This window comes from Erythrolamprus reginae, chromosome 2, assembly GCF_031021105.1.
Source record: "Erythrolamprus reginae isolate rEryReg1 chromosome 2, rEryReg1.hap1, whole genome shotgun sequence".
NCBI lineage: Eukaryota > Metazoa > Chordata > Lepidosauria > Squamata > Dipsadidae > Erythrolamprus > Erythrolamprus reginae.
In genome coordinates, this window is record NC_091951.1 from 98,250,439 (window position 1) to 98,265,459 (window position 15,021).

At 53.8% G+C, this 15,021-nt stretch overlaps 1 protein-coding gene across 1 annotated transcript; it reads right to left on the reverse strand.

The window, feature by feature from the left end:
- Positions 1-10,616: 10,616 nt before the first annotated feature.
- Positions 10,617-13,943, reverse strand: EGR1 (early growth response 1). The gene is made up of 2 exons (XM_070735819.1): positions 13,494-13,943; positions 10,617-13,166 (listed from the first exon to the last, which is right to left on the reverse strand). Exons 1-2 carry the CDS (start codon positions 13,732-13,734, stop codon positions 11,731-11,733), a joined length of 1,677 nt encoding a protein of 558 aa, XP_070591920.1. The 5' UTR covers positions 13,735-13,943; the 3' UTR covers positions 10,617-11,730.
- Between the last annotated feature and the right edge of the window lie 1,078 nt (positions 13,944-15,021).

Below are 15,021 nucleotides of genomic sequence, written 5' to 3' on the forward strand. Positions count from 1 at the left end.
CAAGGCCGTGTTCACCTAGTTTGCATTTTGATTATTTCTGCCAATGTGTAAGACTTGAGCATATTAATCTTCTCCTAAGTCAACAAGGAAGCTAGGGCGCTTAGGGAGTGGTAGACATGGATCTCATTTACATGTGTGCATTGGTGATTGCCAAGATACCTTAAATATTTGTGTTAGAGCTCTACTCCAAAAGGTGTAAAACCTGGGTGAGTTTAATAGCTTCACCCTCTAGGTTGAATTACAATCCAAGTGTATTTTTTCCCCTTCCGTTTGAAACCAGCGGTTATTACTCTCTTTCGCCTGGAAGAAACAGAATCCCAGAGCCGACCCCTTCAGTAATAATAATAAAAGTCCCGGCCCGGCCCTCACCCGCTACTCCTTACTGGCCTCCGGCCCTGAAAGAACTCCCGCTGGCAAGCCGAGACGTTCCCACCGCCTCCCCGGCCGCTCCGTGCTCTCCAGCCGCTGGGCTAGGCCAGGCCGCCAGCCAGAAGCCAAAGGGAAGGAAGCGCCTTTTATGGCACAAGGAAGGGCCATATATGGCGCGGAGGAAACGCCATGTATGGGCAAAGGCAGCGGTTGCGTGGAACCCAGCGAGAGGCGCTTCCGCTCGGCCTTGGCTGGGCCGGTTGGGATCAGATGACAGGGCTGGCTCTGGTTAAAAGCGCGAAGAGGAAGGCCGGGACCGGGCCAGAGGCCCGCTCCCGTGAGGTCGGCCTTGCTTGAGCCAGGCCTCGCGGGAGCGGCGGGACCACCGCTCGATCCCTCCTCGGCCCCCGGCTGGGCGGGAGCTCGGGGCTCCCCTTCCCTTCCCACTCCTGGGCCGCCTCCAGGAGTGACGCGAGGCGTTTCCTGTCGCCTCACGGTCAAGCTCTTGAAGCCGCGCTTTCAATTACAAACAGCTGTCGGGAGCGCTGCGCCAAAACAGATTCTCTCTCCCACCGTCTGGCCCGCCGGGAGAGCTCGCGGCTTCCAAAGGCGCGCAAGAATCCGGCTGGCCTTGAGGCAAAAAGGCGTGTGAACCCAGCAAGGCGAAAGTTTGCCGCCGCCGCCTCCTCCTCCTTCCTGCCTCGCAGCCAGACCGAGTCAGCCTGGCCCAATCCCCTCATCCGCCCCTGGCTGGTTGCGGCCATCTCAAGGGAGCGCTTTCAGTTTGGCAGCATGGAGCTCGGCGCTTGCCAAGCCGAGCTGAGTGGGGGATTCCCAGCCTCCGCTTTTTCCTGGGAAGGCGGGTGAAGCCAGGCGGGATTTATTTATTTTGTTTGTTTTAAAGGGCTCGAGCCTGTCTGAAAGGCCGGGCTGGTGGTGTGTGTAGGCGGGCGGCGGTGGGAGCGCTCAAAGGGGCTTTTGGAGGAGCAGCGTCACCCGAGCTTAATGCCGTCTCCTTCGAGGATTCTCTAGTGCAGGGGTAGGCAAAGTTGGCTCTTCCGTGACAAGCGGACTTCAACTCCCAGAATTCCTGAGCTGCCATGATTGGCTCAGGAATTCTGGGAGTTGAAGTCCACTTGTCACGGAAGAGCCAACTTTGCCTACTCCTGCTCTAGTCCGAGAGGCGGATTCATTTAAAGAAGGTCCAAACCCCATTCCCGCTTAGAATACACAAGACGAGGACCCCGTCGGTAAGGGAGTAAGTGCCACGGGCGTTTTGGCTACAGTTTTAGCGCATGTCGACTTTGACTGTTTAACCCAGAGGTCTTGAAACTTGGCAGCTTTAAGACTTGTGGACTTCAACTCCCAGAATTCTCCAGCCAGCTATGCTTCAACTCCCAGAATTCAATTCTGGGAGTTGAAGTCCACAAGTCTGAAAGCTGCCAAGTTTCAAGACCTCTGGTTGAACCTGTCACAGGAGGGAAAGATGGCCTGGAGCAGGGGTCTCCAAACTTGGGAACTTTAAGACTTGTGGACTTCAACTCCCAGAATTCTGGGAGTTGAAGTCCACAAGTCTTAAAGTTCCCAAGTTTGAAGACCTCTGGCCTGGAGGCATTGATTCGCTGCCATTGCAGACTGTTTCCAAATTCAGACACACACACACACACACACACACAAAGGCAATTAACAATAACATTTCGACTTATATATGGCTTCATAGTGCTTTTACAGCCCTTTCTAAGCGGTTTTACAGAATCATCATATTTCCCCCAACAATCTGGGTCCTCATTTTACCAACCTCAGAAGGATGGAAGGCCGAGTCAACCTTCAGCCGGTGGTGGGATTTGAACTGCTGAACTACAGCTAGCAGTGAGCTGAAGTAGCCTGCAGTGCTGCACTCTGAACCACTGCACCACCCTGGCTCTCTTTCCCTCTTTTTAAGCATAAAACGTATCAGGAGAGACTTAATGAACTCAATCTGTATAGTCTGGAGGACAGAAGGGAAAGGGGGGACATGATTGAAACATTTAAATATGTTAAAGGGTTAAATAAGGTCCAGGAGGGAAGTGTTTTTAATAGGAAAGTGAACACAAGAACAAGGGGGCACAATCTGAGGTTAGTTGGGGGAAAGATCAAAAGCAACATGAGAAAATATTATTTTACTGAAAGAGTAGTAGATGCTTGGAACAAACTTCCAGCAGACGTGGTTGGTAAATCCACAGTAACTGAATTTAAACATGCCTGGGATAAACATATATCCATCCCAAGATAAAAATACAGGAAATGGTATAAGGGCAGACTAGATGGACCACGAGGTCTTTTTCTGCCATCAATCTTCTATGTTTCTTCTATGTTTCTCTTCTCCTTGGGATCCCGGACCTCAAACAAGCCGATGTCTAGAAGTGTTGTGGAGATCAAGGAAAGATCCAAGTGTGAGTTTTCTTTCTGCTTTCACTGCTGTAGTATAAGAATCCGTCCTTAGGGGTGACTATTCTTAAGTGGTGACTCCTCCTGTCTTAACTACTTAATTCCCGAAGGTGTTAGAGTCACTACTCGAGTTTATTTTCTCAACACTCTGCCCCGGGCGTTCTTCAGCTGCATGCCAAGTAGGCAGGGTTAATCCACAGCAAGGAGAACATTCTGCACAAGCTTAGAGACACGGTTGCTTCACTGTCCCCTGGAAACTGATCGTGTTGGAGAACCCATCCGCCTCTTCCCTAACTCACTGCTTGGCCTAATTTATGAGGAGCTACCATAATAATAATAATAATTAATAATAATTTATTAGATTTGTATGCCTCCCCTCTCCGAAGACTCGGGGCGGCTCACAACAATAATAAAAACAATGTTACAGTGGAACAAATCTAATATTAAAAGAGAAAATATATATAAAACGCCATCATTTAAAACCAAAAGCACATATATACCAAACATGCGGCACGAATCTCAGCGACCAGTCAGGTCCCACAGAGTGGGTCTTCTCCGGGTCCCATCAACTAAACAATGCCGCTTGGCGGGACCCAGGGGAAGAGCCTTCTCTGTGGCGGCCCCGGCCCTCTGGAACCAACTCGCCCCAGAGATTAGAATTGCCCCCACCCTCCTTGCCTTTCGTAAGCTCCTTAAAACCCACCTCTGCCGCCAGGCATGGGGGAATTAAGATTCCTTTTCCCCCTAGGCCTTTACAATTTTATGCATGGTATGTTTGTATGTATGTTTGGTTTTTTTACATTAAGGGGTTTTTAATTCATTTTTAGTATTGGATTACTATTGTACACTGTTTTATGATTGCTGTTAGCCGCCCCGAGTCTTCGGAGAGGGGCAGCATATAAATCCAATAAATAAAATAAATAAACATAAATAAACATAAAATATAAAAGCCAGGGGGAGATGTCTCAATTCCCCCATGCCTGGCGATATAGGTGGGTCTTGAGTAATTTACGAAAGACAAGGAGGGTGGGGGGCAGTTCTAATCTCCGGAGGGAGTTGATTCCAGAGGGCCGGGGCCACCACAGAGAAGGCTCTTCCCCTGGGGCCCGCCAGATGACATTGTTTAGTCGATGAGACCCGGAGAAGGCCAACTCTGTGGGACCTTATCGATTGCTGGGATTCGTGAGGTAGCAGACGGTTCCGGAGGTACTCTGGTCCAATGCCATGTAGGGCTTTAAAGGTCATAACCAACACTTTGAATTGTCACATAATAAATGTTTCATTGAGTCAATAAGCTCGGCGGAATGGAGGGGAAACCGAATCATTCCTCCCAAGATAGGAAAGATCCAAAACCTTCTGAAGATTATTTTGTGTCAAAAATCTTATCTTTAGGAAGAAAAACTCAAGCCTGTGGTAAAAATGGGTTTCCTAAAGGTCCAGATCTCTCCCCACCCCCACCCCCATTTAAAAAGATGTCCAATGGACCACTGTTTCCCAACCTTGGCAACTTGAAGATATTTGGACTTCAACTCCCAGATGGCTGGGGATTTCTGGGAGTTGAAGTCCAGATATCTTCAAGTTGCCAAGATTGGGAAACACTGCAATAGTCAACTCAGACTCAAGGGGCAAGCTGGAAAGGCAGAGGTGTTGTCTGCACTTGGAGTCTCCAACTTTGGCAAGTTGAAGTCCGCCAAGGCTTAAAGCCGCCAAGGTTGGAGACCTCTGATCTGTGGACTTTTTCTGGCCTAGATTCAGCCCGGGTTGCGCAGTGGTTCAGAGTGCAACACTGCAGGCTACTTTAGCTCACTGCTAGCTGTAGTTCAGCAGTTCAAATCTCACCATGGCCTCAAGGTTGACTCAGCTTTCCATCCTTTCAATGTGGGTAAAATGAGGACCCAGATTGTTGGGGGCAATACAGTATGCTGATTCTGTAAACCTCTTAGAGAGGGCTGTAAAAGCACCCTGAAGCGGTATATAAGTCTAAATGCTGTTGCTATTGCTATTCCCTGATGTGCCTCCGTGCCTCTCACTTGCTCGACGCCACTAGTCACCTCGTTCTATGGCGACTTCTTCTTCTTCTTCCTCCTCCTCCTCCTCTTCTTCCTCCTCCTCCTCTTCTTCTTCTCCTCCTCCTTCTTCTGCTTCCTCCTCCTTCTTCTGCTTCCTCCTCCTCCTTCATCTTCTGCTTCCTCCTCTTCCTCCTCCTCTTCTTCTTCTTTCTCCTCCTCCTCTTCTTCCTCCTCCTCCTCTTCTTCTTCTCCTCCTCCTCCTTCTTCTGCTTCCTCCTCCTCCTCCTCCTCCATCTTCTGCTTCCTCCTCTTCCTCCTCTTCTTCTTCTCCTCCTCCTCCTTCTTCTGCTTCCTCCTCCTCCTCCTCCTCCATCTTCTGCTTCCTCCTCTTCCTCCTCCTCCTCTTCTTCTTTCTTCTCCTCCTCCTCTTTTTCTTCTTCCTCCTATTCCTCTTCCTCATCCTCCTCCTCTTCTTCTTCTCCTCCTCCTTCTTCTGCTTCCTCCTCCTCCTCCTCCTCTTCTCCTCCTCCTTCTTCTGCTTCCTCCTCTTCCTCCCCCTCCTCTTCTTCTTCTTTCTTCTCCTCCTCCTCTTTTTCTTCTTCCTCCTCTTCCTCTTCCTCCTCCTCCTCTTCTTCTTCTTCTCCTCCTACTTCTTCTGCTTCCTCCTCCTCCTCCTCCTCTTCTCCTCCTCCTCCTTCTTCTGCTTCCTCCTCTTCCTCCCCCTCCTCTTCTTCTTCTTTCTTCTCCTCCTCCTCTTTTTCTTCTTCCTCCTCTTCCTCTTCCTCATCCTCCTCTTCTTCTTCTCCTTCTACTTCTTCTGCTTCCTCCTCTTCCTCCCCTCCTCTTCTTCTTCTTTCTTCTCCTCCTCCTCTTTTTCTTCTTCCTCCTCTTCCTCTTCCTCCTCCTCCTCTTCTTCTTTCTTCTCCTCCTCCTTCTCCTCCTCCTCCTTCTTCTTCCTCTTCTTCTTCTCCTACTTCTTCTTCTGCTTCCTCCTCCTCCTCCTCTTCTTCTTTCTTCTCCTCCTCCTTCTCCTCCTCCTCCTTCTTCTTCCTCTTCTTCTTCATAATGATGAGGATGAGGATAAGGATGAAGGATCGGGAGACTCTGAAGCCTCCACAGCACTAGCGAGGAATCTGGCGGCACCCAAAAGCTATAGCCATATTTTTTTTTCCTGGCAGAAGAAGAAGTGGCTGAGTCTTGGAATGTTGCCGTGGTAAGTAATACCTTCGTTTTGATGTGTCCCAGGACTCACTCCACTTCCCTAGTGCTGCCAAAAACAAAAACCAGCTTTAGTTGCACTCAGCCCGTGTCCTTGGCTGCTTACTTGGGAGTTAGTCCCCGGAACTACTCGGTGGGGCGACTAGGGAAAGTTGAGAGGGCGGAGAGAGGGGTCTGCCCTTTAAAGTGCTGCGAGGGAGACTATCAAAGACCTCTTCCCGGTCTGGTCCGCCTGCCTCCTCGCTTTCCTTGATGTGCTTCCAAGGATGCACCCAAAGAAAGTTGCGCAACTCAGACGAAGCCTGCCTGGCCGAAGCAACCCTCTCCTGCTATCGAGAGGCTTCGCAGCAGCGTGGCAAGTCAATGCTCAACTTTTTGGCCCCAGGGAAGAGCCTCCTGCACTTCGGCACTCGGACCTCGGGTTCTGGTAAGCCACAGTGGGAGCGGTTGTGGCGGAGACTTTCCCAAGGGGTAGCCGCGAAAGTGGTGGAGCAAAGGAGGAGCTGGCTCAGAAGAACGTGCAGACGTCCTCTGGAGGACCAGACCTGTAACTCAGCCTTTCTCTAACACGGATCCACCTGGGAAAGTAGAGTTCCCACCGTTTTCCAAAGCATGGGGTGGTGGTGGTGGTGGTGGTGGTGGTGAAGGGCTCTCTCTCTCTCCGGACGGGTCAATTTAGAAATTCTGCAACGTATTTATTTGGACAGGAAAAGTTGAGAATACTGTATACACTGCTAAAAGGGGGGGGGAACACTTAAACAACACAATATATCTCAATGTCAATCAAACTTCTGTGAAATCAAACTGTCCACTTAGGAAGCAACACTGATTGACCATCAATTTCCCGTGCTGTTGTGCACATTCAACTTTGGACAGAACAAAGGATTCAATGAGAATATTTCATTCATTCAGATCTAAGATGTGTCATTTGAGTGTTCCCTTGATTTTTATGAGCGGCGTATTTGGAGGGGGAAAGTTCTCCGCCTCTCCTCTCAGGAATATGTGCTTGCTAGAGGTAATCCTCCCCTGTAAGGTTGTTCTGAGGATCCGAAAAGGACGAGGGGTGGGTGGAGGGGACAGGTCCCGCCAAATCCTACAGGGGCAAGCTGTTGCTCATTCCCCATTTTGGCGGTGTTTCCTTCTTAGTTCTGAAGGTCCCAGTAAGACACAGCGGTGAATTGGGTCAGGAAACTGGGACTCAGTTAAACAGCGAGTGTGTGTGTGTGTGTGTGTGTGTGTGTGTGTGTGTGTGTGTTAGCGCGCCGTGTGAAACACGTGCCGTTCTATTAGTAAACATCAGCTTTATTGCAAGATGAGCAATGCAAGTTGGTTTTCTTCAACCAACGTAGCGCCTTCCATCCGAGCCTGTTTGAAAGTATCAAATGATGGGAGGATTCTGGAAGTTATCCTTCCTCCCAGACTATCTGGCGGTCCTGGCATAACTAGAAGAACCCCCTAAGCCCGGGATTGCTCAAGGCAGGGTCTCCAAACTTGGCAACTTTAAGACTTGTGGACTTCAACTCCTGGAATTCTCCAGCCAGCACCACTGGCTGGAAAATTCCGAGAGTTGATGTCCACAAGTCTTAAAGTTGCCAAGTTTGAAGACCTGTAGCTTAAGCCCACTACCAGCTCTCTGGTCGTCCTCTGGGGAACCGGGACTCTTCTCCTGCACTGCGTTAGGTCTCAGGAACTTCCAGATGTTTTGGAGCCTTTCCCCCGCCGACCGTAAGGAGGGTTAAACACACCTCGCTGGAGGACGCCAAGAGCCCCAAAGGGACCCTTCCTGGCAGTGGAATCCTTTCCCAGCCGAGTTTCCGGGGGCGCCTGGACCTCGCTGGCTACCGACCAACTTCTGAACAAATTCTACTGCCTTATTTGAAACGTCCAGCCCATCTTCGAAGGCGACTTGCTCTGCCCTTCGATGGCTGGCGCTGCCGGGCTTCGGGACCAAACTCTCCCCGGGCGAATCCCAAAGCACCCGCTCGGCGTTTCAGCTCTCTTTCCTGGTTGGAGAGAAAGGAGGCGCCTTCCGATCTTCTCCGGTCGGGTCTGATTCTGCCCATTCCCAACCTGACAGCTCCTTTTTGTTGTAGACCAGAACTCCTATAAAGTTCCAGACCGAGGCAAAGGAGGATCCCACCCTAAACGCCAGGAGGCAGCCCCTTGGCCCCCTTATCCTTCGGCTGTCCCATCGGTGGGAGACGTCTTCCTCTGGAGGCAGAAGAGCCGCTGTCACAAAGCATCCGAGGATTCTTTAGAGTGGCATCAGGCACTTGCTTGCTGGGGATTCGGGACCGGACCGGACGTCTAATATCTCACGGTTGACTCAGCCTCCCATCCTTCCGAGGTGGGTAAAAGGAGGACCCAGATTGTTGGGGGCAATAGACTGATTTTGTAAACCGCCTAGAGAGGGCTGTGAAAGCACTGTGAAGCAGTATATAAGTCTAAAGTGCCATTGCTACTTATCTGGCTAGCCAAAGAATCGGCTAGCCCCTGGATGGAGGAGCTGCCCAAAGAGACGCCTTTTGTTAGACGGCGGGGACAACAACCTCCGCCTTCTTCGGTAGCTACTCCGCAGAGGCACGGCTCTTTTCTCTCCCTTTCGGCAGGGAGCTGTTTGGGAGCTTCAGGCCAGTTTGCTTTTTCTCAGGACAGGCAGAAAGGCGTCCGATGTAGCTTTTTAAAAAATCGTTTGCCTGCATTGGTGAAGAATCTGCCCGCCTCTGCGCAGGAATCAGACCCAAAAGACAAAGAATGGCTTTTGGGGGGAAGCCTAAACTAAAGTTTCTAACTAAATGGCAGAAATATCCCTGGAAGGCAGATCTGACCACTATGGTCCGAAGCCTCTTTAAACGTTTGGGGGGAGGGAATCGAGAACTTCTCTCATCCCCATCCTCGGTGGTCCTTCCTTCCCAGCCCACAAAGCTGTTGAGGGTCTCCTACGTTCTAATAATGGAACTTGATGACCGAGGGATGGGTTAGGTCTCAAGGCTGCGGTTCCTCCCTGCTACAGAACTCGATCGGGCGCCGGAGGCTGCGCGTGGTTTGCGCAACCCGGAATGGGAGGAGAGCTATCAGCCTGTTTGCAGAATAAAAAGAGCAATCTCCAAGGCTGTTGTTGTTTCTTTCCCGTAGAAATCAGGGCTTGGCGTCCTCGCCTTTAGCGCCGTCGCAGCCCGCAAACCTCGGAATCTCTCAGCTCTTGGAAAGGCTCAATAATAAGCGCGGGGGGGAGGGGGGAGGAAAACAGCGCAGGCAAACTAACGGTGGGAGTGAAGGCAGGGCAACCTTCGCTGTCCGGGGCTTTTCGTAACTTTGCTCGCTGATCCCCCCCCCCCCCAACTCCCCGCGCTGCTCTTTTATTTCACCGGCAAGCTTACTACGGCGAATGGATTCGGACGGGGCTGTGATCTATAGCAATAACACTTAGACTTATATACCGCTTCGCAGTGCTTTACAGCCCTCCCTAAGTGGTTTGCAGAGTCAGCATATTGCCCCCTACAATCTGGGTCCTCATTTTACCAACCTCGGAAGGATGGGAGGCTGAGTCAACCTTCTGTCCAGGGCAGCGTCCCTTTCTTAAAGGAAACCACCCGGCCTACTCAAGTTCTTAGCCTGCCTGGTTCTGCCTGACTTCTAGGAATCCGGAAATAATAATAACCGATGCCGCCGCCCCCCCTTTCCCCCATCTCTGGGATCGAGACCGCGGAGGAGGAATATGGTGGCACCTGAGTTTGTGGGATAGAGTTGAGTTCCAGGCTCTTCTTAGTGTTTTAGGATCTGGGGTTCAGTAGAGTCCTCTGATCAGGCTCTGTCCCCTGCCCCTTTCTCCAATTTAGAATGGCCTGGCTTCTACATTTTGTGGTGCACCGAGGCGATCTCTTTGGGTGCCCCTTTGATGGCTTCACCCTCCCCTATGAGAAATGATCCTTAGCACCAGAATAAGATGGTGGCTTGGGGGGGGGGGTGGGTGGGAAGGAAAGAGGAGCCGAGAGGTCTTTGACGGGCAGCTCTCAGGGAAAGCAGATCCATACCCCTTCCTCTCACCTCACAGGCATGTGTTTGTTAACCATTGATGGAAGGGTAGATTTTTGGGGGGGTCAGGTACCTTGAAGTAGTAGTGTTGTAAGGTCAGAAACATTGCGGAACCCCTAAATACTGTCTGGGCTCCAACGCCCACCTGCCCCAGCTAGCATGTGCAATAATGAGGAGTGGCCCCAGAGAAAGCCATGGGCTTTTAATTTTTTTCTAAGCCCAACTTTTTTTTATTGACAAAAGGGAAGGGGGAATCAGTCAGTGACCCACCCAGCAAAATCAGAATGTCAGGAAGAGACTTCCATTCCTCCTCATCCCATTTTTCTGTCTAGGCGTCCCCCATCCCTCCTTCCCAGTATGCCATGGGTGGTGCTGACTGGGTCACAGAGAAGTGGCCAGCCAACCCTTCAAGTTCTTCCTGAGTTACAAAGAGGAAGTGTCCTTCCCTCCGCACATCCTCCGCACCCCCTTCTCAGTGGAAAGGAGAAAGGGCCGCCACCAAGCTAGGCCTGGAATGAGGAAAAAAAGCAACAGCAAAAACAACAACAGCAACAGGACTGCTGGTCTCTCGATAGTTTTATTAACTTTTCTGGAGATTATTGTACACCAAATATCCCATTGGCAGTAAAGCGCATTCGATGTGTTGGCTTATAAACAAACACAAGTACAAAGTCAAAAATAAAACCACAAAAATAATGAACCGCAATGTTCATAACATACAAAATTGCCGCCTACTCAGTAGGTAACTACAACATTTCAACTGCTGAATATATTTATAAATTTTTACACTTCTGTAACAAAAATAGACTTTTAAGGAGTACCGGGGTTTTTTTGTGTGTGTTTTGTTTTTGCTTACATTCCACCTTTAGGCTCCTCCTCTTTCATTTTTTTTTGTTTCTCACCTCAGTCCCTTCTTTTTTCACACTTTCCCTTTTTCCCTTAAGGCTAGATGCAAAGCATCCAATCAGACGGACGCATGACGTCAGCAAGGCTTCACAACAAGGCACCAAGACTTTGGACTGGGGGGAGAAAACAAAACCAAAAAAACAAAAAACCTTGGAGGAAACTAAGCAACTTTTTGCCACGTGAGAGTGCTTTCATCCCATAGGTGATATTTACAAAGAACATCACACTCTTGACATGCTCAAATACATAGTTTTTTTAAGTGCTTTTTTTTTACTCCCAAGCCCCCTGCCCCAGACATGTTTGTAAACTCAGTTACAGCTTTTGTCGTCACTAAAAGAGCAAAACTCCACAACTTACAAAATAATAACAACGGCCCTTCGTACTCCAAAGAATAAACAAGATGAATCGGCAAAAGAGGTCGTTGGCACGTCGAGGGTCTCCAGGGGAAGCAAAGCCGCGGCAGGGCAGGCACACGATCACAACGGAGAAACTGCCTGGAGCCCAACGTCCTTCGCTTTCGGAGCCGCCCGGAGAGAAGAGAAAGGAGGCCGGGCCGGGGCTCCTGGGGAAAGGAGGTCGCGCTTGCTTAGATCCATGCAAGGGTCAGTTCTTGAACAGAAGTGGAGCCACTCCACAGTCCCGGAGTTGGCGAGCAGTTGAAAGGTCCGGAAGCCCTGCGGGTGGGGGGCTTGCCCCGGCCCGGCTCAGGCCGGCTTGGCCCGGGTGAGCGCAGGCCCTTTGGGGAACCTCGCTTCCTTCTCTTCCCTCAACAAATCTCAATGGTCCGAGGCGAGAAAGTGGAGGCCAAGTCGGGAAGGGTGGAAGTCACTGAGGAGCCGAAGGGGCTGGAGAGGCCGCCGGGAGAAGGGTAGGGGCTGCCCGCCACCCCGGCCTGGCTGTGAAAGGAGGACGAGGCGATGGAGGCGTAGCTGGTGGCCACCGAGGGCGAGGGGAAGGAGGGGAAGGCCGAGGTGGCGGGAGAGGAGTAGGAGGGCACCGGGGACGAATAGGAGGAGGTGACCGGGGAGGAGTAGGAGGAGGGCGCCGGGGAGGGGAATGAGGTGGCCGCGGGCGAGGGGTACGAGGTAGAGCCGGCCGAGGCCGAGTAAGGGGCCAGCGGGGAGGAGGCCGAGGGCGCCGGGGGCCCGCCGGGAGGACCCTTGTCGGCCTTCTTGTCCTTCTGCCGGAGGTGGATCTTGGTGTGGCGCTTCCTCTCGTCGCTGCGGGCGAACTTGCGGCCGCAGATGTCGCAGGCGAAGGGCTTCTCGCCCGTGTGCGTGCGGATGTGCGTGGTGAGGTGGTCGCTCCGGCTGAAGTTCCGCATGCAGATGCGGCACTGGAAGGGCTTCTGGCCCGTGTGGATGCGGATGTGGCGGGTGAGCTCGTCGGAGCGCGAGAAGCGGCGGTCGCAGGACTCGACGGGGCAGGCGTAGGGGCGCTCGTGCGGCGGGGTCTTGCTGGGCCGGTTGGGGTACTTCCTTGCACGGGCCGGTTTGACCAGCGGGGCCTGGTAGGAGGAGCAGCCGCCGCCGCCGCTCAGGTGGCTCTTGGTCTCCTGCGGAGCGCCGCCGCTGCAACCGCCTCCGCCGCCGCTCTGGGTAGCGAAGGCTTTGATGGTGGAGAGCGGCGTGAGCGAGGGCTGCGGGCCCTGGAAGGGCTTTTGCTCCACCGAGCTCAGGCCCAGGTCGCCGGGCTGCGGGGGCGGCTGAGACGGGAACAAGTAGTCCGGGATGATGGGCAGCTGGAAGCCGCTCTTGGCCGTCGGGTACGCCGGAGGGGGGAACTGCAGCGAGGCTCCGGAGGGGCTGGGAAAAGGCTGGCTGGACGGCTCTGGGAAGATGTCGGCCCCGCCCGGGTTGGGAAAGGTGGGCGCCGCCGAGTAGATGGGGCCGGGGTCGCTGGCTTGCACCGAGCAGCTCAACACCGGGCTGGGAGAAGCGGAGCTGGCGACGGGCGGAGAGGCGGACGACGACTGGGAAGAGGTGGTGGGCGCGTTAGCCATCCCCACCAGGCCGCTGACCAGGCTGAAGAGGGGCTCGGGCCACAGCGGGGTGGTGCCGCCGCCCCCTCCACCGCCGCCCGAGGCCGGCTCCAAAGAAAAGCGGCCGGTGTAGGTGATGGGCGGCAGGCGGGTAGTCTGGGTCGGGTAGCTGGTCTCCGCCAAAGGTTTCTCGCCGTTCAGGGAGATCTCGGGGAAAGTGTCTGCCGAGAGAAGAGGAGCCAGAAGAGATCAGTCCCAGCCACGACGACCCCCGATCCCCGCACCGGAGAGCCCAGACTTTCCGCTCCCACCTCCCAAAGGACCGTCCCCTTCATCGAGAGGGACCGAACGCCTGTGCACACAACACATCTGGCAGCGCTTGGCGCCCTTCCAGCCGCAGAAGGCCGGGGCCCGAAAGTGAGTGACGCACACCCCAGCAATTCCACCCACCCCCGCGCTCCCTTTGGATGGCGGAATTCCCTGCCGGAGAGCAGATGGACGGGAACTCCCCCCCCCCACACACACCCGCGGGATGTGCTTCTGCCTACCTGCCGCGAGGTGCTCGAAGGCTTGCTCCCCACTTTCGCCGGAGGGATTGAAGCCGCCGCCGTTGTTCTCGGGGCCACCGGCGGGGTTGAGGAACTGTGGCCCCGCGCCGGCGAGCAACATGATCTCCTCCAGCTTGGGATAGTTGGTGTCCATAGTAGGGGGAGAGTGCGGGAAGGATCCGAAAGGGTCGGCCATCTGCAGCGAAGGCAGGAGCTGCATCTCGGCCTTGGCTGCAGCCATAGATCGGGGGGGGGGGTCGGGGGTTGTTCTTGGGCTTTGCCCGGGGGGCTACACCGGAGGGGATCCACTCAGGGGCCTGCTAACTCCGCCGGCCGGCCCGGGGTTCCCCCTGGCTCTGCCTGCGGGGAAGCGCTCGGCTCCCCCACCCGCCCTGCCCCTGCCCTGCCCGGGGGTCCCCTCGAATCTATTCGCTGAAAAGCTCTCGGCTCGCCGCCCGCCCCACAACGGCTTGTATATATCTCGTCTCCTCGGCCCGGACCGCCTCTTTCCTGACGTACATGTCCCTATATGGAAGGCAGGAAGCCCTTATATGGTGGCCGGCTAGAGGACCCGGCCTGGCGTCAGAGCTCGGCATTGGGGGAAGCCGAATGGGGCGGTCGGGGAGGGGGGACGCGCGAGCTTCCCGCCGTTGTCCCGGGGGCCTTTTTTGGGCTCCCGCCCGGCCGAGACCCTTGGCGCGAACCTCTGCGGTGCGTCCTCCGGCTGTTTTCCTTGCCAGCTCCCCCCTTTTCTTTCTCTTTGGGGCTGCAGCCGCGGCATGTTGCCGGAAGCCCCCCGGACGCTGAGGCCATATATGGCGAACGCCTTATAAGGCCTTGTTCCGGCCGGAGCCTTCCTGCTCCTTATAAGGCAATTCCGGCAGAAGCGGGCGGGAGAGCGACGAGGAGAGTCCGGCTGGGAAAGGGGAGGAAAAAGGGGGAGGAGGAGGAGCAACCCTCGGTCTCCCTGTAGGCCCAGGAGCTGCGGGAACGGCTCTCCCGCTCTCCGCGGCCCACAGCTACTATTTAAACCTGCCAGGCCCCGGGCGAGGAGGATCTCCCTCTGCTCTGAGGGGACAGAGGAGCGCGGGCAGGGGAAACACCAAGCAGGGCGGCGCTAGTGCTGCGGGGCCAAAGTGTCCCAAACAAACAGCCCAGACAAAACAGCCGCTGGGGGTGTGGGTGGGGGAAGCAGGCCCAAGCGCCGCTGGGGGGGGGAGGGGTTCTCCAAGGAACCGCCCCCCCCCCAAATTCGGGGCATCCGCTGAAGCCCGCTCAGATGTCCGTTTTTTTAGACGCAGGGCGAATTTCCGGTTTCTTTTTCCAAGCGCGGTTTCTGTGAGGCGTTTCTAATTTTTCCGAGGCCTCTGGGAATTTGCCCTTTAGGAAACGGCTTTGCACACTTGAGAGTTATTTATATTATTATTATTATTATTATTATTATTATTATTATTATTATTGATTTATAAGTCGCCCAACTCCTTCCGGACTTTGGGCGGCGTACAATTAAAAACAATACAAAAAAACC